This window comes from Artibeus jamaicensis, unplaced genomic scaffold (genome assembly GCF_021234435.1).
Source record: "Artibeus jamaicensis isolate MK-2021 breed Jamaican fruit bat unplaced genomic scaffold, CSHL_Jam_final contig_391, whole genome shotgun sequence".
Classification (NCBI taxonomy): Eukaryota; Metazoa; Chordata; class Mammalia; order Chiroptera; family Phyllostomidae; genus Artibeus; species Artibeus jamaicensis.
In genome coordinates this window covers 32,156,443-32,180,915 of record NW_026521814.1, presented here as the reverse complement: position 1 = coordinate 32,180,915, position 24,473 = coordinate 32,156,443, and the positions used below count along the sequence as shown (strand labels likewise).

The 24,473-nt window shown below is 39.9% G+C and overlaps 2 protein-coding genes across 5 annotated transcripts in view; both read right to left on the bottom strand.

Moving 5' to 3' along the window:
- The window catches only part of AOX1 (aldehyde oxidase 1), a 69,325-nt gene extending 62,653 nt beyond the window's left edge, over positions 1-6,672 (bottom strand). For both annotated transcript variants that reach the window (XM_037167574.2, XM_037167575.2), the window contains exon 1: positions 6,254-6,672. In XM_037167574.2, coding sequence (XP_037023469.2) covers positions 6,254-6,298 — 45 coding nt within the window. In that variant the 5' untranslated portion in view covers positions 6,299-6,672. The remainder of the gene's footprint in view (positions 1-6,253) is intronic.
- Positions 6,673-8,123: 1,451 nt separating this feature from the next.
- Positions 8,124-24,473, bottom strand: part of SGO2 (shugoshin 2) — a 41,559-nt gene continuing 25,209 nt past the window's right edge. For all 3 annotated transcript variants that reach the window (XM_053665235.1, XM_037167583.2, XM_037167585.2), the window contains 2 exons: positions 22,280-22,430; positions 8,124-9,557 (listed from right to left, as the gene is read on the bottom strand). In XM_053665235.1, the coding sequence (XP_053521210.1) occupies positions 9,542-9,557; positions 22,280-22,430 (167 nt within the window). In that variant the 3' untranslated portion in view covers positions 8,124-9,541. The remainder of the gene's footprint in view (positions 9,558-22,279; positions 22,431-24,473) is intronic.

The window sequence follows — 24,473 nt, the reverse complement described above, 5'->3', positions numbered from 1 at the left end:
TGTCAAAAAGAATTAAAAAGGGAGAATTTTTTTTAAAAAGTGTAAATTCTGTATTTTGGGCCCCACCACCACTCTGCCACTGTCCTTGGTGCTGAACCATCACTGTTCACTGCACTCTAAGGCAGTGGTTGTTTCTAATAAGAACACTAGTAACTCTTGTCCACGTTCTGCAAGAAGTCTGAAGTGAGTAATGGAAAAGACATTAGTAGAAAAGAACGAGGTAAAGGGGGGGAGAGTAGACAAAGAGGGAGATACTGCTGGAATAGAATGGCCTCCTAGAAATTGATAGTTTTTTTTATATTAAAGACTCATTTACTTATCATGTTCAAACTTTCCAGAAAGAGATCACAATCAACCATGGCCCTGAAATTAAAAAAAGAAGAAATAAAACATGTATGCCAAGTGATACAAAGATGTGTAAGCAAGGACACCCTGGAGAAGCAAGTCTGCGTGTGCAGCATGGCGGCAGAGCAATAGAATGGGGCAAACGACGGAAGGCATAAATGAAATGTCACCACCGGTTATGTTTTCCAAAGCGATCAAGTTTTGTCTTTTTTGAGTAAAAATTTTGGTTTATTTTCTATTCACAAATAAAAGTACAATTTGCTACACAATTTCAGAAGTAAAGTTCCTCTTGTACCATGTTTCACTAATTGTCCCTTCTGGGAAGTAGATGGGGAGGAGACATATGCTTATTCTATGGATGCCTCCTCATCCTTCATTCTAAGTGGCCATACGCCTGGCAAAGAGAGACGTGTACCAATCACCAAGGTCAGATACATGCCCTAGTCAGGAGTCTACAAAATAGTAATACAGGGAGTACCCCAGGCTTCCCATACTTAACTGACCCTCAAGTAGAACTCCTTATTTTACTTCTTCCCTAACTTGTTTCAATAGCTTCACTATCTGCTTAGGTCATCTAAGATCAGAAACCTTACTTATTTTTAACTTTTTCTCTCTTTTGATCTGCCACAATCAGGGTCACCAAGTTCTGCCACTTATTCTTCCAAAATGACTCTCTAAACATGCTTCAGTTCTATGGCAACTCCCTGACATCAATCCTTGTTTCCTTTTGCCTGAACAATCATACCAGCTGCCTAACAGGCCCCCTACCTCCATTCTTGGTACCCATGCTGTCCCCTTCTCCACCAGTACCAGAGTAACCTTTCTAAAACCCAAGTCTGATCATCTCCTGTATCTGCCTAAATTCAACACAGGCTCCTGGCTGCCAAACTGACATGCTGGTTCACTCAGGTACTTGTTAAAATGAAACCTTATGGAATCAGAACTTCTGGGAGAGGAAACCAGAAAATGTGCATCTTTAATGAGCACACTGAGTGGATCTTAGATAAATTTACATTCAAAAGTACCTAGAATACAAGAAGAGGTTCAAACATCTTGGAATAGCCTACAAGGCCTCTTTGATAAAATGCCCATGATCTTGCTGCCCCTTAACTCATGCATCTTGAACTTCGCTCACATGGGAGAACCAGCCAATCCCAGCAGTGCACAGACAGACTTTTATGCTTTGCTACATGTGCATATATAGAATCTTTTCGGTCCTGAAAGTCCTCTGTTTCTTCTAGCTTGACAGAATTTTGTATGCCATTCAAAGCCCTGCTCAAACATTCTCTTCTGTTGGGGGGCACTGCCATCTGCTACCCCTGCCCACGTTGCTCCAGGTAGCCGTCCTCTTCTGTGCTCCCACAGCCAATGTCCAAATATCTTTCACAGAATGTTTTACCCCACAACATAATTATTTGTGATGTGTAAGCTTCTTTTTATCCCCAAGAAAGACCACCTTCTGTTATTCTTTGTGTCAAACACTGAGCTGAATGCTTGTATAATAAATGTTAAATAATTTAAATGAATAACTTGGACATGATATGTACAATTTGCTAGGAGAACACTAAAGAGGAAGAGATGATTTCTCACAGGCTGGGACATCTGAACAAAAGAATAGAAAGACAAGGAGAGAAGCACCAATAATGGTGGCAGAAACTGCTGGTTGACTATCCCAGCATGCATTCTTCCTTTCTTCTTTCCAGCTGCCTGGAATAGGGATGAAATGGCTGGAAGCCCAGCAGTCATTTTAGACTATAAGGCAACCTATTAACAATAGCAGAGGAGAAAGAAAGAAGGAACCTGGGTCCCAGATGATACTAAAGCTTCTGGACCAGCCAGCCCTGCAATGTCTATCTCCAGATATCCTTTCTTTAAAAATAAAAAAAAGGATCAATCTTGTTTGAACAACTGTTAGTTTTGAATCTGTGCCACATGTAGCTGAAACTAATTCTAATTAATACACAAGACAGCAAATCCACTGCAGCCCAATTTTAGTGGAGAGACAGATCTGGGTAGCCTAGAGAGCAAAGAACAGTATTTTAGGCTTGAGGCATATTTGTATATTTTTGGAAAAAATTAATGGAAGCAGCAGACCTAGCTTGTTTGGGTACTTGTTCCAGATGTTTCAAAATACTGGAGTCTGGCTCAAAGTGTTGCTGGCTTGAAATATGTTTAATTTCCTTGATTTGGGGACAGCATGTTTGGAGGAGGGAGGAGGAGGCATGTAATGTGCTGGAGGTAAACAGGGAGGTCAGGACCAAGACAGTGGCTGGGTGTGGGGAGGGAATGAGAAAGAGAGCTACTCTCACTGACTCTGGTTTGGAGAGATGATACCAGTTCTCAGGGCAGGGTCATCACATTTCCTGTCTCAGGAGAGACTTGGGTTTGCAAGAACAGCACCTGCCCTTCTGTACCCCCACCAGCCCTTTGGGAGATTTCAAGTTCACACTGCACGGGGTTGAGAATCACTTTCCTCTGTGCAAGGCTGAGGGGGCCTTGCCAGATCCAAGACAGAGGCAGAAAGTAGAAAGAGAAAGGAGATTAGGGGGAGAGAGCAAGCAGGCAGAAGAATGGCAACAAGGAAGGGAGAGCGGTACGTGAGAAAGGACAAGGCTGGTGAGCAGAAGAGGGAGGAAGGAGGTTCCACACTGTCACTGTTAGTGGAGAAGAACAATAAGCAGCATTAGAGCAGAGGAGGAGGTCCGAGGGGACAGCCAGTGAGGACACTTCTGCCTGAGCTTCAGGTTGTTTTCAAATTTGTTTTAATTTCTGCCTAAGCTGCCTCCACCCCCTCCACTTTTCTCTGAATCACCACAGCCATCCCAGCAGCCCAGAATGTCCTCTCCCAGCCCTCTAAACCAAAACCCCAGAAAACACTGGCCAATGGACAGATCTGCCCAGATTCTGATATTGGTATCAAGGCTGTACCTTTTGTTGAGCAAATAAAAGACTACTTTCCAGCCCCCTTGATACTTGTGGGCAGGTTCTGGCTATATGCATGAAGCAGATTATTTTCCAGTCCAGATATTATAAATCATTATCAAGTGCTTAACTGGGTGCCAAGTAGCTTGCTAACCACTCTCCATGGAATTTAATCTTCATCTCCAGTTCATGGAAGAATGTACTGTTATTAGCTCTATTTTGCAGAGAGGAAAATTGACACTCGGAGATATTAAGCAACTTGCCTGAGGCTCCAGCGCTGCTGAGTGGCAGAGCAGACAGGGCAGGATTCAGACCCATGTCTAACTACTTTCAAAGCCCACACCTTCAATCTCTGTACCTCACTGCCATGTAGAATGACATGTTTCAGTCCAGAGCTGTATTGGAGAGTAGCATTCAGGGCATAATTGATTCATGGGCTCTTCCCCCCTCAAACTCCATGTCAACTAGGACACCTGTTCTGGGGGCCTTGGAAGAGCAAGTCAGACCAGAAATCTTTCTGCAACTAAATCTCTGACCAATGAGCAATGGCCTTAGACCCTGTCCAGTGACATCTTTTGGAGATTTGGGGGGATTTCACCAAAAACACAGACCACAGGCCAATGACATCAACTGGAATTGCCTAATTGATTTCTAAGGTTCCTTTCAAGGGCAAGTTTTTAGTCCTAGAGGTTATGCTAGACTCCAAGGGCCGTCTTCCCTGGCGGTTTCTCTCTCACACCTTTCTCAACAACCTCTCCCCTCTGAACCAGAAACTTTATTCTAATGCTGTCCATGTGGCAATCGGGCTGGTTTGCCAGGATTAAAGCACACACTCAACAGATATTGAGAGGGGAAGGAAAGGGAAAGGTTGCCATGATTTCTTTTAACAGGGTAATTGCAAAATTAACATCCCTACTGTGTACTTTCCAAATGATCTAAGGACATTTGGCTCATAAATCAAACCCATAGATAAGAATCAGCTCATCTATTTTTAAAAATCAACAAAGCACACACTTCAGTAGCCATTATGATAAAACCCTACACCAGTTTGTTTGGGAGCCAGGGAAGGGGGGCTGGGGTGGGGAGGAGGAAGCAGGCTCAAATATCTGTTCCTCACTTCACTAAAACCCTTACCACTGCCTCCAAAGCCATCGTAACCTGACCCCTGGCCAATCTACAGCCCCACAAACCTCCCGGCCATCCCCTAAACACACAGACATCCTCCTGTGGGAGGACCTGTGCACCTCTACTCCCTCTAAAACACTCTCCCTCCAGATGTTTACAGGCGGGGCTTGCTCCTTACTCCAGGCTGGTCCCTGCTCGAATGTCATCCTCTGAAAGAGGCCGCAACATCCCTCCCGCCTAGAGTATCAGCTCCTGCCCATTCTGTCCCCTCACTTTGCTTTATTTGTTATCCTAGCACTTATCACTCATTGCCTGCCCTTATACATTTCCACTTATTTGTATGTTTGTTGTCTATCTGCCAGCACAATATAAACTATACACAGGCAGGAACTTTGTCATTTCTGTGCTCTGCTGTCCCTTGAGCTGGGGATACTGCCTGGTTTAAAGTAGACCCTTAACAAAAACCTGACTCAGTACTCGTTATCACTCTGTGAACTAAGTAGTATTATTCCCTTTTAACAGAGGAGCCGAGGTTCTCAGAGATTACAGTGTCTCCATAAAAGTTAGAGCCAAAATCAAACCCCTGCTTGTTTCAACAAAAAGGCCAGGGTTGCACTAACTATATACCATTCAGTTATGTGAAAGAAGAAAAAGTGACATCATGTTAATACTTGGCTCCATTGTCATACATCACTCTCACAGCAGTCCTGTCGGGGATCCTGACAGCTGCCATCACAGATCAGGAAAATCAGGCTCACCGTGTCCACGGGGAAAGTGGAGAGCAGGGGCAGAGGCAGGCTTTAAGGGGCCTAGACCTTGGGTAGCATGAAGTGGGTGGGGGAGCTGTCCTCTTTAACCACAAATGCTAAATTAAGTTCAGGGCTTAGAACAGGTCTCACAGTGGGAGGCGCTGACCCTTGACCTTAGCTCTCAGTGAGTCCCTTGTGCCGGTCAGGGAAAGTGCTGTGGCTTCTGTGACCCAGGTGTAGGGATCACAGGTGGCTGTGAAGGCGCTGGCAGTGCAAAGGCAAGTAGCACAGTTTGGCTGTCAGCTGTTAAGGAAGCCTCTTACCCTTCCCGCTTCAGTCCCCTCCTTGCAAAATGGTGCCAATATGCTGGGACAACCTTAAGAGTGAGCAGAGTCTAAGGTTGTGTGGGGTGGGGGACAAGGGGGATAGGAAAGGTGTTTTGAATGTTGCCCAGGGGCTTTGCTTCCCCATCATGGACATTCTTTGGAACTGTCCCAGAGGTTCTTTGCGTTGCCAGTGTTGACATTGTTTGGCTTCTGGGAGCACAGAGACCCTGCCATGCCAAGCCAGCAGTGGACTTAGTGAAGACCATGTTCCCAGAGCTTGACATTGGCTCAGCTCTGCCAAGAACTATCTGTGCTTTCAGAAAGTTATAATTTTGTTATCTGAGAAATTATAGCAGTGATTTGAAGTTAGTTCAACTCCACGGTCCTGTCCCAATTCTAAACTGCTCCCTGCACATCCAAGCACATGGAAACACATTCTCCTTTCCATTGGAGGTAGGAGGGTAGGGAGGAGGGAGGGGAGATTTTGGAGTGTTGACCTTGACGGATTAAGAATAGCTTTCTTTTCTTGTTTACAGGGTGGGGTGGGGAGGTAACGGCCAGTGCATCCTGGACAGAGAGGGGGCTGAACGTCAGGAAAGCGAGGGTCCAAAGATCCCGGGCAGTTCCTAAATACTCATGCTTTACCTACCCCAGGGGTAGAGGTGGGGGTGCACAAGCAAATCCGCTTGCAAAACACAAGCCCCCTGTGTGCAATTAGCTCTCTAAGCATGAGGGCGACCTGGCAGGAGCCCCTCCCTGTGGTTCCCTGAGGCCCGGAGCGCTCACCTTGCGGCCGTTCACGTAGAAGAGCAGCTCCGCCGCCCCGTCCATGGTGGCGACACAAGGGCGTTCCTTGGTGGGACTCAGGGCTCCGAGGGATCTCTGGCACTCAGGACCCAACGACGCTGACTGGGCAAATGAGACGCAACTGCTGGAGCTGGAAGTCCAGTGGAGCCGGATGGAGAAAGTCCTGATTAAGAAAGATCCAAAAGTTCTGCCAGCGCCTTCCAGGATGTTAGGACATCCCTGGCGCGCACTATCTGCTCTGAAGTCAATGGCGCAGATCCCTTTCACTCTTCGCAGGTGGAGCTTAGCGTCCCCCCCACTGTCCTGCCTCTTAGCCGGTCCCGCAGGTCCTGTGACGGCCTCTTTGGTCGCCCAGTCACATTACATATTTTACGTGGCTTCCCAGCCAGATTTCCAGTCCGGGGAAAGTGGTTTTTTTTTTGGTTTGTTTTTTGTACTTCCCCTCCCGCCACGCCCACTGCACTCCTGCACCGTTTGCAGTTAATAAACACCCACATTTATTCTAACTGTACAGGACAGGAGCTCAAGGACAACAAATAGTTTTACCACTTTATAAGTAATTTTATAAGTAATTTTACGTTTATTTTCAAAATCAAGAGCTATCTTAATGTGGAAATAAACTTTTAAGAAGATTTATCATTATTCACTGTTTACTTAGTAAATAACACAAAGTTTATCTGGCAAATATCAAGAGATGTAAAACATCTTGGGGAACTTTTTAAAAACTTGGAAAATGCTGAAAAGCATAAAAATAAAAATCACCTGTAGGCTAACAACTTAGAATTCACCACAGTTAACTTTTTAGGTCTATCGTTATGTTTTTGAAATCTGTGCTGTAATACCTTTTAAAAGTTCGAATGGAACAGAACTAGTTATTTTCCAGACTTGCTTTACATACACCACACTGGAAATTTAGAGGAGGAGGGAGAAATATCCAACCTCCTGCTTGCATCCTATTCCTGTGAGCACCACCACAGAAATGGTTCGTGTGGGCAGGACAACTACTGCAGCGGGAACAGTTGGCCCCAAAACATCCTGGGACCAGTCCTGTTCTACCTAGCATTCCAGGGAGACAGTACCAACAAGCTGCACACCTTCCCCAGAGTGCTGGCACTCTTACTCCAAGCCTTTGTGTTTCAATTCCACCCTTTCCTCTCTGTTCCCTCAGCCCCAGAGGTGGTTGGTGCTTCCTGCAGTTACTTCCTCTGTGATTCTCTCCACTGGCCCCTGTTCCCTTTCCAGTTCTTGTCAGTTCTCTAGTACATGGTTAACAATTTATAAAGTAACTGTCCATTGGCTGGCCTCTAACTAATATAATCTCCATCAATGCCAAAAATCACTTGACAAAATGCAACACTTTGATTTTCTTAAAAAGCACTCAACAAATAACAATTTATAAATACTTTAATGTGATTATAAATATACCCAGCATCTCTGGTAAAACCAGAGGCATTCCCAGGAAAATCAGCAACAATAGGCATGAAAATCCACTCTTCCTTCTATTTCTTTAAAATTTACCCAAGGCAACAGCCATGCAATTAGACAAGAGAAACCAAAGAGCAGCGTAAGAATTGAGGGAAAACAAGAGGTAAAGCTAGCTTGGTTTCAAGAGATATGTTTAGAAAATACTACAAACAATAACATAGTAATTAACATGGAGAAATCAATTCTTTACACATGCAAACAATAACCAATGAGAAGAATCAAAGAGAAGACGCCATATATATTACCGAGAAAAAAAGATAAAATACCGAGGCATAAATCTATCAAGGAATGTGTAAAACTTACAAGAGGTACTTTGAAATTCCCTTAAAGTTTCTATAATTTAAAGAGTATATTAGTGGGGCAAAAAAAGACAGACTAGACAGAGAATTGAGAAATAAATTTTAGTGCACACAGGAATACAACTTTAAAAAAAGGTGACATTTCAAACCAGTATTGGAAAACATGGACTTTTTCATTAATGCAAAGTCAGTTGGAAAAAGGTCAAAATTGCATTCATAGCTCACAACATACAATTGGACAAAATCTATGTGAATCAGAAATTTAATTATAAAAAACAAAATGAAGCCACAGGGAAATATGTTTATAATCTGGGAACAGAAAAATTGTTGCTTACTGTGACCGAATTCCACCAGCAACAAAAGATTGATAAATCTGACTGCATAATACGGAAAATAATTTGCATAGGAAGGGGAAGAGAAGAAAAGACAAATCCTACAGAAAGGAGAAAAAAATAGAAAGAATCAATAAGAACAAATATAATCCAGGAGAAAGAGTCCGAGAGATGCAGAGGCTGAAAGTACCGAAAGCACACACAGGAACGGGAACAAACACTGCCAGGGCTCCAGGCTCTTCGCCACTGTGTCCATTGTTCGTTTAAAAAAAACTCTCTGGCCCCCATTCAACCCACACTGTTGATATTTTGAGTACGCTTTGTGGGCTCTATACGCCTACAGCAGCTTTTCTCAAAGTTTAGTACAAGGACATCTGTCCCAGAATTATCAAAAATGTTTGCTAAAAATGCAGATTTCTGGGCTCACCCTTTCAGTTGTCAGATATTGTCCAAGAAAGCTTTTCATCTGGGCAGAATAGAATTTGACTAGTCATTTGCATATACAATAGGCCATGTTCACTGATCTCGGGTATGAATAGGATTTATTATTTTACTAGACTAGTAGCAATCTGTAAAATAAAATTATAGAAACCAAATTCAAAAGTGTGAAAGGTTAACCCTTCAGCCAAGTCATCAGATTACACATAACAAAGGTAATGCAGAACCTGACATCTAAGTACTGCCCAAGTAATTCTGAAAGTAGGAGCTGGCCAGGGCAGAGGAGACTTCTAAAATCCTAACGGTGTTCACATATATTGAATAGTTTAAAAACAAAACTACACAAGTTAGCTCGATATATAACAAGATAACCACTGCGAGAGTATTTACAATACATTTTATTTGGTTAAAAGTTAACAGATATTGTTTAGTTCAAGTCTAGTAGGCTGAAAAGCTGAATGAACAGGAAGTTACAGGATAACCAAGATGATTTTAAATTTTGTAGTAAAATGTAATATTACAAAACAGCTATTTAATGCACATATATCTAAACATAAAAAAAAAGAAAATGAGTAAGTCAGCACTCCATGAAAAGGCAGAAGAAGAAAAAAATAACCCAAACTTTTCATCATGTATTTCTTCCTCTCCCAGTTATTTCTGTTTGACTCGTTATGGTTTCAGAATTCAGAAAATCCAGAATCCATAAATTCACCTCATCTTCTCATCTTGCTGCAAAGTAGAAAAAAGGAGAACATTAGTAATAACCCAAAACAAATTCTTTTGCTGTGAAGCATGGAAAAAAATTTGCTGCATTATACTAGTAGAAATTTTTTCAAAACATGTTTTGCCATGTATCTGAAACACTCTGATAATGGGAATGATAAATAAAATTTAAGAAAAATTAATTAACAGGTTTATATATTACATTTTACTACAAGTTTCCTTTTAACTATAAGCTTTAGCATATACAATATATAAAAATGTATAATTTTAAAGCTATTAAAAAATCCTGAAGTATACAGCACCTAAGTTAAGAAATATCAGCACATTTCTGATTACAGCCCTCTTATCCTCCAAGAAACCACTGTCCTATATTGTGTTAATGATTCCCTTGCTTTCTTTTCTTTAGTTTTAACCACCTGTACAATGTGTGTTTGATCTTTATAGCAATAGAATCATTCTGTAGATGCATTTATGTAACTTTCTTCACTAAATACCTTTACTTATTTTCAAGCCTTTCCTTTACTGAAAAATTGAACATTCTTTTTTCCATTTGTACTTACGTAAATCTTTTTATTTTTTAACATTTTTATTGTTGCTTAAGTACAGTTTTCTACCTTTTCCTCCCACCACCCACTACCCCAGCCCTCCCCACCTCCCCCTCCCCTGTTCCCCCACTTGTTATTGTCCACACGTCCTTTGTTCCTGTAAACCCTTCACCCTTTTCCCCTATAACCCCCTCCACTCTCTCCTCTGGTCACTGTCAACCTGTTCTCAATTTCAGTGTCTTTGGCTATATTTTGCTTGCTTATTTGGTTTATTAGGCTCCTGTTAAAGGTGAGACCATATGGTATTTGTCTTTCACCACCTGGCTTATTTCACTTAGCATAATGCTCTCCAGTTCCATCCAGGCTGTCACAAAGGGTAGGAGCTCCTTCTTTCTTTCTGCTGCATAGAATTCCATTATGTAAATGTACTATAGTTTTTGATTCATTCATTTACTGATGGGCACTTAGATTGCTTCCAGCACTTGGCTATTATAAATTGTGCTGCTATGAACATAGGGGTGCATAGGTTCTTTTGGATTGGTGTTTCAGAGTTCTTAGGATATAAGCCCAGCAGTAGAACTGCTGGGTCAAAAGGCAGTTTCAGTTTTAGTTTTCTGAGGAAATTCCATACTGTTTTCCATAATGGTTGTACCAGTCTGCAATCCCACCAACAGTGCACTAGGGTTCCCTTTTCTCCACAACCTCTCCAACATGTTGTTTGTTGCTCTGTTTATGATGGCCATTCTGAACAGTGTGAAGTGGTATCTCATTGTGGTTTTAATTTGCATGTTTCTGATAGCCAGTGATACTGAGCATCTTTTCATATGTCTCTGGACCCTCTGTATGTCCTCCTGTTCAAGTCCTTTGTCCATTTTTTAATTGGGCTGCTTGTCTTTTCAGAGTGGAGTCATGTGAGTTCTTTATATATTTTGGAGATCAAGCCCTTGTCCGAGGTATCACTGGCAAATGTTTTCTTATACGGTTGGTTCTCTTTTCATTTTAATACTGCTTTCTTTAGCCATGCAGATTTTTATTTTGATGAGATCCCATTTGTTTATTCTTTCCTTTATGTCCCTTGCTTTAGGGGACATATCAGTGAAAATACTGCTGCGTGGAATATCTGAGATTTTCCTGTCTATGTTCTCCTCTAGGACTTTAATGGTGTCATGACTTATATTTACATCTTTTATCCACCTTGAATTTATTTTGGTGTATGGTGTAAGTTGGTGCTTGAGTTTCATTTTTTTTGCATGCAGCTGTCCAGCTCTCCCAACACCATTTGTTGAAGAGGCTATTTTTAGTCCATTTTATGTTGCTGCCCCCTTTGTCGAATATTAATTGGCTATAGAAACTTGGGTTTATTTCTGGGCTCTCTGTTCTGTCCCATTGGTCTATGTGTCTGTTCTTATGCCAGTACCAGGCTGTTCTGATTAACAGTGGTCTTGTAACACAGTTTGATATCAGGTATTGTGATCCCTCCTACTTTGCTCTTCTTTCTCAAAATTGCAGCAGCTATTTGAGGTCATTTATGGTTCCATAGAAATTTTTGAAGTGCTTGTTCTATATCTGTGAAATATGCCACTGGTACTTCAATAGGTATTGCATTGAATCTATAAATTGCTTTGGGTAGTATGGACATTTTGATGTTAATTCTTCCGATCCATGAACACGGTATATGTTCCTATTTGTTTGTGTCTTCCTTCAGTGTTGTGTAGTTTTCTGAGCACTGGTCTCTTACCTTCTTGGTTAGGTTTATTGCTAGGTATTTTATTTTTCTTGTTGCTATATCAAATGTGATTTTTTCCTGATTTCTGTTTCTGATGTTTCATTGTTGGTATACAAAAATGCCTTGGATTTCTGAATATTGACTTTGTATCCCGCTGTTTTGCCAAATTCATTTATTAGGTCGAACAGTTTTTTTTGTGGAGTCTATAGGATTTTCTATGTACACTATCATGTCATCATAAACAATAACAGTTTTGTTTTCTCTTTTCTAATTTGGATGCCTTTTATTTCCTTTTCTTGTCTGACTGCTGTGTCTAGAATAGAAGTGGTGAAAATGGACAAACTTGTGTTGTTCCTTATCTTAGTGGGAAAGATTTTAGTTTTTACCCTGAACATTCCTATTATATATATATTCTGCATCTGATTTTGCTATTAGTTGCTTTTGCTGGTGTCTTGTTCCCTTGAGTGCTTTTCGCTGTGAGCTAGCTGTTTCATTTTCCTCGCAACTTTACCTGTGGAAAATGTGTTGTGGACTGAGATGGGGGTGGGAGGCTCCTCTATAAAATATTTGCATTTGCTTCTAACAGACAACAGGGGGCACTACAAATCATGGGCTAATATTAAATTCTCAGCTTGTGTTTTTTTGTGAGTTCCAGATATTATAAATTACAGCTGCAATAAATGAGGGTTTGATTTTGTTTATGAATTCTCAGAAGATTTCTTTTGCTTTTCCATTCAACACCAGAGTTATTTCCAAGGGCTTAAAAAAGTTGGTAGGAAGGTTATTTTTAGTTTGCTTTTCTATTTGAGAGTAGCTCAATTTTACGAAAGGAGATCAACTACAGACTCTTCATTTTAGCTAAACCCTAGAATCTGCCTTCTGTCCCCACCCCCTCAGTCCGTAAATCCAATGCTTAGGCAAAGGCCTTCAGACAAAAACCAGTTTCAGGCTCCACTTACCTTTCTGGCTTCCAACCCTCATTCAGTTGCTAATCTGAGCTTTTTAACTTCCCTACTAGTTAATAGATGCATTTGGGGATTTTAATTTTTTTGTTTAATATTTTTTTCAGTAATTTTACTTTTTCAGCAAGAGGGTTAATCTACAAGGTCTGTCTGAAAGTATCCAGCCATGTAATATGAAAAATAGACATTTATTGAAGAAGATACAAGATACAAGAAACATTGTACTTAGGACAATGACCCCCTTCAAAGTAGGCACCTTGGAACCTCACGCACTTCTCCCAATCACCAGCAGCTGCTCTGTTGTATTTTCATGAATCTCACTGATGGTCTGAAATCTCTTCTCTTTCAAAGGTGATTTCAGTTTTGGGAAAGAGCCAGAAGTCATTAGGCACTAAATCTGGACTGTAGGGGGGCAGGGTAACCTGGGTCATTTATTGCACCCAAAATTCTACACGAGATGTGATGCATGAACGGGTGTGTGGTTGTGATGAAGCTGCCAAACACCAGCTGCCCATAGCTGAGGGCTTTTGAATCATCCAAATAGTTTCCAAGGAGGAATGTTCAAGCGTAATGCAGAATTTGATGCAGATTCACTGCTGTACTTGCTCAGTCATTTTGAATGTGATGGCCACACAGTACGCATGCTCACTTAATAGTATCTGCCACCCCCTCAGATTAAGTATAGTTAGGTATGTGCATTGCAGTCCACTGTCCTTGGCTGCCAGGCTGCATCAATGTCATGCAAACTGTTCTCGTTATATTAACAATGGTTGGACTTTTTCTGGAGAGACCTCATGAAAACCTAGTATATAATGTTGCAAGAAGTGTTGTTATATTTATTCTTTATATATGTTTTTGGGATGAGAGACATACATATGGTGTCACATAAGGCATTTGATGTAAATGGGGAGCTAAAGAGAAGTTCTCTTTCCCTTCTCTATACCCCTCTTCAGAGCCAATATGATACCATTGCCTTGGGTAATTTGATATAATTTAATTAATTATATCAAATTTAACAACATAACAGAGGACATTTTACTAGCAAATGGCATAGTCTACAATGAATATAAACTAATTATGGTATTTATATACCAAATAGCAGAGCAACTATGTTTATGAAGCAAAAACTATAGGAGATTCATGAAGACAGATAGAAACACAGTAATAGATTTTAATATACTCTTAGTACTCTTAGTAGTTAATATACTAACTACTCTTAGTACAAGACAGATAAAGTAGACAAAAAAAGGAGATAGAAGATCAAAACAACATAATCAGTAGGGTAAATCTTTCTTTTAATTTTAATTTTTTTAATTGATGAGAGATATCGATTTTTTTGTTCTACATATTTATGCATTCATTGATTGATTCTTATATGTATCCTGACTGGGGATGGAACCTGCAACCTTGGTGTTGCGTATTGGGATGACATTGTAACCAACTGAGCTACTCAGCCAAGGCTAATAGGGTAAATCTCATGGATATATATCAAACTCTACACTCTGAAGGGAATATTCCATGTGCTCAAAGCACAGTTACAAAAGCAAATCCATATCACATTATAAGAAACATATATCATAACCAAGTGAGATTTATTCCAGAAATGCAAGGTTGGTTCAATATTAGAAAATGTATCATTATATATCATGTTAATAAATCTAAGGAAATAAAGCATATGTATTTTTTCAGTGATGTTGAAAAAGCCTTTGACAGAATTCAACATTCATTCATGATTCAGACTCAACAGACATTGAGGAATACTTTCTTCATATGATAAATTACATATATGTACCTTAATATTAAAGCTAGTATTTTAATGAGACAGTAGAAATATTTCTATTCAAGTCAAGAACAAGACAAGAATGCCCACTATTTCTTCAACTATTCAACACTGTACTTGAGGTATTAGCCAATGCAATTAGGGAAGAGAAATCAATTAGAGGCATATGAACAGGTAAAGAAGAATTAAAATTCTCTTCTCAAATGATATTATAGTATGCCTAGAAAACTACAGAGAATCAATGACATAGGGAATAAAAGAAGTTAGTTAAGGAGCAAGTTATAAACTTAAACAGAACTCAACAGCCTTCATACCCACAAACAACAAACACTGAGCATGATTTACACGTCCAATTTACACATCCATTTACAAAAGAAACAAGGAAGACTGAATACCTATGCATAAATTCAACAAGAAATGTGTAAAACCTATTGAGGAAAACTTCAAAACATTTCTAAAAGATACAAAAGAAGACTTGAATCAAGTAGAAAGATAATTCCTGTTCTTATATGGCACAATTCAATACAGAAATGTTAGTTCTCTCTAAATTAATGGATAAATTCAATGCAATCACAATAAAAATACCAACAAGCTAGAGCACTGCTTTTCAATTTGCCCTCCAGATAACACTGTGTAATGTACAGAGACATTTTCGACTGTTAGATATGGGCATGTGCTACTGACATCTAGTGGGTGGACAACAGACTCACAGCTATTAACAATTGAACCTAAACAAACAAACAAACAAACAAAGAAAACAACTAGAACAGGAACAGAATCACAGAAAGAGATCACATGGAGGGTTATCAGAGGGAGAGAAGGAGGGGAAGAGGGAGTAAAAGGTACAGAGAATAAGTAGCATAAATGGTAGAAAATAGACAGGGGGAGGTTAAGAATAGTATAGGAAATGTAGAAGCCAAAGAATTTATATGTATGACCCATGGACATGAACTAAAGGGGGGGAATGCAGATGGGAGGGGGTGTGCAGGGTGGAGGGGAATAAAGGAGGGGAAATGGGACAACTGTAATAGCATAATCAATAAAATATATTAAAAAAATAAAAAAGTAAAAAATTTACATAATTAAGAAACAAGTCAGAAGATAATTTATAACTTAAAAAATACTGGCTATACACAGCACAAGGGCTAATAACACTAATATATATGGAATTCCTAATAAATGAGGGACAAAGATCAAAAAACCAATTAAAAATAGGAAAAAAATATGAACAGACCGAAAAATGACACAATGGCCCCAAAGCACAAGAAAAAGATTTAAACTCACTTACAGAGAAATGTAAATAAAACACTGAGATACCATTTCTTACCATTTTTTGCCAGCCTATCAGACTGGCAAAAAAATTAAAATATGATATCACATTCTGTTGATTAGACTGTGGAAAAACAGGGCCACACACAGGTGGTGGGAATACAATTTGGTAGTAGCCTCTGGAGGGCAGTGTAGCGATGCCTAACAAAACTACATATATGCTTATTTTTCATCTTTGCAATCCTACTTTTAGGAATTGACCCTGAAGACACACCCCTAAGAATATGAAAAGATACCTGCACAAGATTATTCAATGTAGCATTATTTATAATTGCAAAATATTAGAAAAACCTAAATGTGCACAAATAAGAATGATTGAGTAAACTATAGTACATCTGTACACAATTAAGCATTATTTGGCTGTAAAAAAGAATGAGAAAAATCTCTATGAATTGATATGAAGTGATTTCCAGAACAAGCTGTTAAATAAAAAATATGGACCCCCGGCCAAGATGGAGGCATAGGTGGAAACACTGTGCCTCCTCACACAACCAAGTTTAAAGACAACAAAGATTTAGTAATAAAAACACAACCAAATCAGACAGAAAATTGAACTATACAGAAGTTGGACAATAATGAACCATTCAGCCAGACTGGTAAGAGGGGCAGAGTAAGCGTTCGCAGAGCGAGGTTGCACAGGAAAAAGTGGCCAGACTGACCCAGGAGCCCAAGCGTCAGTTGGCAGATCCCAGGAGTGGGATTGCAACGGGTGGACCTAGTGAGGATGCAAGGTGGCTGGCTGACCCTGGTCACACATTCACACTCAGATAAACCAGGCAAAGGAGAGAGCAGTGAGACAGACCGTGCAAACCAGGGGCCCAGTGATGGGAATTAAAGCCTAAAAGCACCAATTGGAAAAACTTTTGGGGGTTGAGGTGTCAGGAGAGGCTCCCAGGCTCACAGAGAGTTCATTGGAGAGACCCACGGGGTCCTGGAGGGTGCAGAAGCCCACACACCAGGGGACTAGTACCAGAAGGGCCTAATTTGCTTGCGGGAAGCAGCAGAGGAGACCAAAATCTCACAGAGCAGAACAAACACCATTGTCCCTCTCTGACCCTGCTCCCACATATAGCCTCACAACCCAGCGACTGGGTCGCCTGCCCTGGTGAACACCTAAAGCTCCACCCCTCATACATAACAGGTGTGAACAGACCAAAACATTATGGCTCAAGAAGAAGAACAGCTCAAAGCCCCAGAGCCAATACTTCTAAGAGACCAAGAGATAGCCAACCCACCAGATGCACAGTTCAAAACACTGGTGATCAAGATGCTCACAGAACTGGTTGATTTTGGTAGCAAATTAGATGAACAAATGAAGGCTAAACTAAGTGAAATGAAAGGAAATGCACAGGGAACCAATAGTGATGGGAAGGGAACTGGGACTCAAATCAATGGAGTAGACCAGAAGGAAGAAACACTCAACCAGAAAAGAATGAAGAGACTTCGCCAAGATGGAGGCATAGGTGGATGTGCCGTGCCTTCTCACACAACCAAATTTAGAGACAACTAAATATTAGCAACAGAAAACACAGCCAGAACACGGAAAATTGAACTTTTCGGAAGTCCGTTAACAACAAATTCTTCAGCCTGACCGGTAAGGGGCGAAACCAGCGGCTGGTGAAGTGGGGTTGCACAGGAGGACTCGGTCAGATGAACTCAGGCACGCGGAATCCAGGCGCAGGGTTGGACCTAGTGAGCGACCGAGCGAGCGAGCGAGCGAGCGACCGCGGGGGAGACAACGGGGTAGCGGGGCTGCGTGTTGACTGAGGTCGCGCATTTGTGCGAGGGTGGACAGGCGAGGGAGTGGGCGGTTGGACCGGGGCCGGGCGGGTCCCCGCGGCAAGCGGCCGTGGAGGGCGCCGCCATTTCCCTGCTCTGACCCCACCTCCACATACAGCGTCATAACCCAGCGACTCTGAGTGGCCCAGGTGAACCACCTAAGGTGCTGCTCCTTACCCAGCTGTGAGAAACAGCAGAGGGGGTCGCCATTTCCCCGCTCTGACCACGCCCCCACATACAGCCCCACAACCCAGCGACCTGGGAGTCCAAGGCGCCGCTTCTCACACTTAAAGGGCGTGAACAGACCAAAAATGGCGCAAGAAGATCTCAAAGCCCCAGAGCCCATAGATCTAAGCGATGAAGAAATAGCAAAACTCTCAGACGCACAATTTAAATCAGGATCCTCACAGAACTGGTTGATTATAGCCACAAATTAGACAAATATATGAAGGCGAAACTAATTGAAATGAATGGAATTGCACAGGACACCAATAGCAATGAAAAGGAAACTGGGACTCAAATCAATGGAGTGGACCAGAAGAAAGCAAATAATGGCCAAACAGAAAAGAGTCAAGAAGCAAGAATTCAAAGAAATGAGGAGAGTCTTAGGAACCTCCAGGACATCTTTAAACGCTCCAATATCCGAATTATAGGGGTACCAGAAGGGGGAAAGGCACAGCCACCAGTGGAAAACTTATTTGAACAAATAATAAAGGAGAATTTCCCCAATCTGGCAAAGGAAATAGACTTCCAGGAAATCCAGGAAGCTCAGAGAGTCCCAAAGAAGTTGGACCCAAGAAGGAACATACCAAGGCACATCATAATTACATTAGCCAAGATTAAAATGAAGGAGAGAATCCTAGAAGCAGCAAGAGCTAAGGGGACAGTCACCTACAAAGAAGTCCCCATCAGACTGTCAGCAGATTTCTCAAAAGAGACCTTACAGGCAAGAAGGGGCTGGAAAGAGGTATTCCAAGTCATGAAAACCAAAGACCTACAACCAAGATTGCTCTATCCAGCAAAACTTTCATTTAGAATGGAAGGACAGATAAAGTGCTTCTCAGATAAGATCAAGTTCAAGGAGTTCATCATCACCAAGCCCTTATTATATGAAATGTTAAAGGGACTTATCTAAGAAAAAGAAGTTAAAGAAACATGAACAGTGAAAGGACAACAAACGCACAGTTATTAACAACCACACCTAAAACAAAAGCAAACTAAAAGGACAGCTAGATCAGGAGTGGAAACATAGAAATGAAGATCTCAAGGAGGGTTAGCAACAGGGGAGTGGGAGGAGGAGAAGGGGGGAGAAGGTACAGAAAATAAGTAGCATAGACAGTAGATAGAAAATAGATGGGGGGCAAGAATAGCATGGGAAATATAGAATCTAAAGGACTTGAGACACATGGTCATAAACTAAAGGGGGGGTAATGGTGGGGATGGGGGGGTAGGGTGGAGGGGAATGAAAGGGGGGAATAGAACAACTGTAACAGCATAATCAATAAAAAAATTTAAAAAAAGAAAAGAATGAAGAAACAAGAATTCAAAAAAATGAGGAGAGGCTTAGGAACCTCCAGGACATCTTTAAACATTCCAACATCCGAATTATAGGGGTACCAGAAGGGGAAGAGGAACGGTCACGAGTGGAAACCTTATTTGAACAAATAATAAAAGAGAACGTCCCCAATCTGTCAAAAGAAATAGACTTCCAGGAGATCCAGGAAGCTCAGAGTCCCAAAGAAGGAACACACCAAGGTACACCATAATTACATTAACCAAGATTAAAATGAAGGAGAGAATCCTAGAAGCAGCAAGAGATAAGGGGACAGTCACCTACAAAGGAGTCCCCATCAGACTGTCAGCTGATTTCTCAAAAGAGACCTTACAGGCAAGAATGGGCTGGGAAGAATTATTCCAAGTCACGAAATCCAAAGACCTACAACCAAGATTGCTCTATCCAGCAAAGCTTTCATTTAGAATGGAAGGGCAGATAAAGCACTTCTCAGATAAGGTCAAGTTAAAGGAGTTCATCATCACCAAGCCCTTATTATATGAAATGTTAAAGGGATTTATCTAAGAAAAAGAAGATAAAAAATATGAACAGTGAAAGGACTGCAAACTCACAGTTATTAACAACCACACCTAAAACAAAAGAAAACTAAGTGGACAGCTAGATCAGGAGTGGAACCATAGAAATGGAGATCACATGGAGGGTTAGCAACAGGGGAGTGAGAGGAGAAGGGGGGAGAAGGTACAGAGAATAAGTAGTGTAGATGGTAGGCAGAAAATAGATAGGAGGAGGGCAAGAATAGTATGGGAAATATAGAATCTAAAGAACTTGAGACACATGGTCATAAACTAAAGGGGGGGAATGGTGGGGGTGGGGTGTGCAGGGTGGAGGGGAATGAAGGGGGGAATAGAACAACTGTAATGGCGTAATCAAAATATATTTAAAAATATAAAAAATTAAAAAATATGAAGCCCAACAGAATAGCATACTACCTTTATGTAAGAAAAAAAGGGATGTTGATATGTATATCTAATTATTTGTGGAAAAGAAATAGAGAAAGAATAAACCAGAAACTAAAGAAACTGGTGACCCACAAGAGTGGGTGAAATAGGTTAGAAGCAAAGGAAAGTGGAAATGGGGTAGCAGGGATGAAAGGAGTTGATCCTTCTCTGCCTATACCATTTTGTATAGCTCTGACTTGTAACCCCAGTAAATGTCACTCCAATGTGGGAGGGGAAATTGGAATGTAAACAATAACATATGTACCTACATTACAAAAGGAATAAACATAATTACATTTAAAGGGTTGGTAAGAAAAGAAGTAACCTAAGACAAAGAGAACTATACCTAAATGTTATAATTTAGTAGTAAATATGTTCCTCACGGGAATATGGGTTATCAATTTTGAAACTACTTTATATAGTGTATGCTAGAAAAAGAACAAATAAGTAAATATATTATAGATCATGAGAGCCAGGTTTATCACTAATAGGCAGACTCTCAGGAGGACCTTCCTCCTGCCATGAGCCCTGCCTATTAGTATTCCTGCCCTTGTATAATCCCCTCTCCTTGAATATGACAGGAGCTGTGATTTGCATCTAACAATATAGTGTGGCAAAGGTGATGAGATGTCTCACTTCTGTAATTACAGTTTATTATAGAAGACTCCACCTTGCTACAGGATTTGTTCTAGATACTCTCTAGCTAGCTTGGGGTAAGTGGCCATGTTGGGAAGCCCATGTGGCAAGGAGCTGAGGGTGCCCTCTGGGAGTTGGTGGTGGCCTTCAGCCCACAGCAAGAAGCTGGGGCCCCCTGTCATGAAACTACAAGGAAATGAATTCTGCCAACAATCACATGACCTTAGAAGCAAATTATTCCTCCAACAGAGCCTCCAGGTGAGAAGCAGCATGAACAACACCATGACTTCAGCTTTGTGAGACACCAATCAGAGAACCCAACTAAGCTAGGTCCAGATTCCTGGCCCACAGAAATGGAGCAATAACACATATATATTGTTTAAAGGTATTAGGTTTATGATAATACTATATCATGCAGCATTTGATAACTAATACAACAAAATATAAGCAGTGAGTATACCTAGGACTCAGGTTCTGTTTTTTAAACAAAATTATTCAATCAAAGAGATCAGCGTCTTTGAAGAAGTGCCTGATTTGGGGACTAGAACAAAAAAAAAATATCTGTGCCTGGAACATCTTATGGGTCAGAAAGTAAGGATGTGCTCAAAGTAATATGAGGTCTTGTGCATATCTGCAAATATACTAAAAATCTCTGAATTGTATATACCTCAAATGGATGAAATTGTGGTAAACCATAGTTCATGAGTTGTTTTTTTAAAAAGCTCTCAGTCCTTTATTAAACTTTTCATTTGTTTTTCTTTCACCTTCTCTTGTATTGCTACCATGTGCTGGCTACTGTTTTAAAAAACCTGTCAAAACCATCACATCTTTTATTTTATAGAAGAAGCAAACACAAAATCAATTGAAAAAGAAAATTTAAGAATATTTTTCTCTATCCTCCTGAAAATACATCCCAAATGATTAGGTTCTAGAAACCAAGCTGCTTCATTAATTCTTTTAAAAAGTAAAATTTTGAGTAAAACACATTAGAGATATATACAGAATTGTTTTAGGAATCAAATGACCCAATATTTGCTTTAAAAATGGTACAAGAAAAAAAAGATAAATGAAGTAAATATGGCAAAATATTGATAACCACTGAACCTGAGGGATGGGTAAATGGAGGAAGTACTATTTTTTTTCTTCATTGAGATATGTTGGGTGAAAGGACATAAAAACCACTTTGAAAAACACTTCTGGGGAACAAGGTAGAAAATATATAAATGAGAATAACATATATAGTGGTTTGCAAATCACAGGCAACACTTTCAGAAAAAACTGTTCAAAGAATAAAAGACATTCTTCAAATCTTACTCAGATTACATTGTGGTTATTACATGTGAATAATACATGTTTTATTGATACTCAGAAGTGCTCAAATACTAATTCAGGAAGGATTTTTTAAGTATATATTTTATAATATCACACTAAGATTACTTTAATATGATTGAAATACTTACTCTCTGAGACTTGGCTCCTTGAAATGGAGAGGAGTGCACCTTCTTCTTCGGCTTGGCTGCTCTACAGACAGATCTTCTGAATTATTTTCAAATTTAATAGTGTTTTTTGAAACAAAATTGGTATTTGTCAAGTCCTGTAGTGTTCTACCACCTGAAAAGAATATTATTTTCATGAATATTTATAAACATAGAGATATAGAAATAGATAGGGGACATTTAGTGGTATGCTAATCACTGGTAGCAAATTTTTAAACTTAACAATAATCAAGTCAGAATTTTAATTACAATAGTAGCACTATAATTATTTGTAAATCACTACAATTATTTACAATCAATTATTTGTAAATTATTATCCAGCCATAATGAGAAAAAGACACTTAAAATTTGAAACAGTCAAAGGAGCCCACATTTTAATTCTGAAATCATGTTGGCTGAGAAAAATTCTTCATGGTTTAACTCTATTCACAGAACCGCACGGATTACTGCATTTACTAGACATGTGTCATCGCTTGGCCACTCTGTGAAAGGTAGATACCACACAGAACAGAGAACGAAAGATGGATCATGTCCTCTAACATGTCCTGTCACTCTGAACTTTTGTTTTTCTTTTGCTTCAGAATTCCTTTTACCCGGAATAGCCTTATCCATCAAAATCCTAGTGTCCTCTAACTGGAAAGGATATCTGCACCCTCATGTTCATAACAGCATTATTTACAATAGCCAGGGCGTGAAACAGCCCAAGTGTCCATAGATGGATGAATGGGACAAGTCATGGTATATAAAACAATGAAGTATTATTTGGCCAGACAAAAACAGAGGAAATCCTACCATTTGTGACAAGAGATGGACTTTAAAGATACTATGCTAAGTGAAATAAGTCAAACTGAGAAAACCAAATATTGTATGATCTCGCTTATATGTGGAATCTTACAACAAAACAAACAAAAAACCAATCAAACTCACAGAACAAGGTAAGACTTACGGCTACCTGAGGCAGGGGGGTTAAGAGGAGGGGAAATTCGTCAAAAGGTACAAACTTCTAGTTACAAAATAAATAAGTAAGTACTAGGGGTATAACGTACAACATGATGACTCTAGTTAACACTGCCATATGATATACAGGAAAATTATTAAGTGAGTGAACCCCAAGAGTTCTTATCACAGGGAGAAAACTTTTTTTTCTTCTGTCTTCGGTTGTCCCTATATGAGATGATGCATGCTCGCTGAACCTATTGTGGTCATCATTTCACAGCATGTGTACATCAAACCATCATGCTCTACACGTTGAACTTATACAGGGATATATATCAGCAATTTTTAAATAAAACGAGAAAAATCCCTGTGTTCTACACACATATAGTAAAATGTTAGGCTCCCATTACAAAAATTTCTAGTAATAAAGGAATACCCATAGGATCCAGTGTTAAGAAAAAATGTGAGATAAATAATGTTTTACAGAGTATGATTTAAAATCTGTACATATAAACCAAAATGTTGACTGCAGTTGTTCTGGGTGATTGTTTTTCCTGCTATTTTCTGATTCTCTGCTTTAAATTTTCTGCCTTGAGTGTTATGGCATTAATAACTGGGAGAAAATAAGAAGAAAACAGTAAGGTAAAAATCCTACCTATCCTTTAGGGTCTAAGATGCTACCTATTTTATAATGTCTTTGCAGGCTCCTCCAGTCACAATTACTTCCCATTACATCCCTTGGCATAACACGTGTGCTTGCATTAAAGCCTTTCCAACATTTACCACTGTATTTGTAACTTTTACATACATGTACCCTGAACAAAGGGAGTTGGTATTGTTTATTTTTAATCCTCTAAAACAACTAGAATAAACACCTTTAATCACATTAAATATATACTGTCATAAAAGTCCCAGCCTAAGGAATCTTGCAATTGTTTTCAATAAAATCAATCCAGCACAATTCCTTACTATATATATTTAAAACACTCAACTTCCTTCAAACATATGAAAAAGGAAAATATCTGCCTAATGACAAAAACAGATTGGGAAAGGCCAATCTGTTTCTTAGGTTGTTAAGTGTTCAAGACAGTCTCACTGTTCTTTCCAAAATATTAAGCTTTATTTAAATTCCTTCATATTCTCTATAGATCAAGCTATAGTTAAACAGTTTTTAAATTCCATAAAAATATCAATTATAACAGGTAATACTTCACTAGTTAAG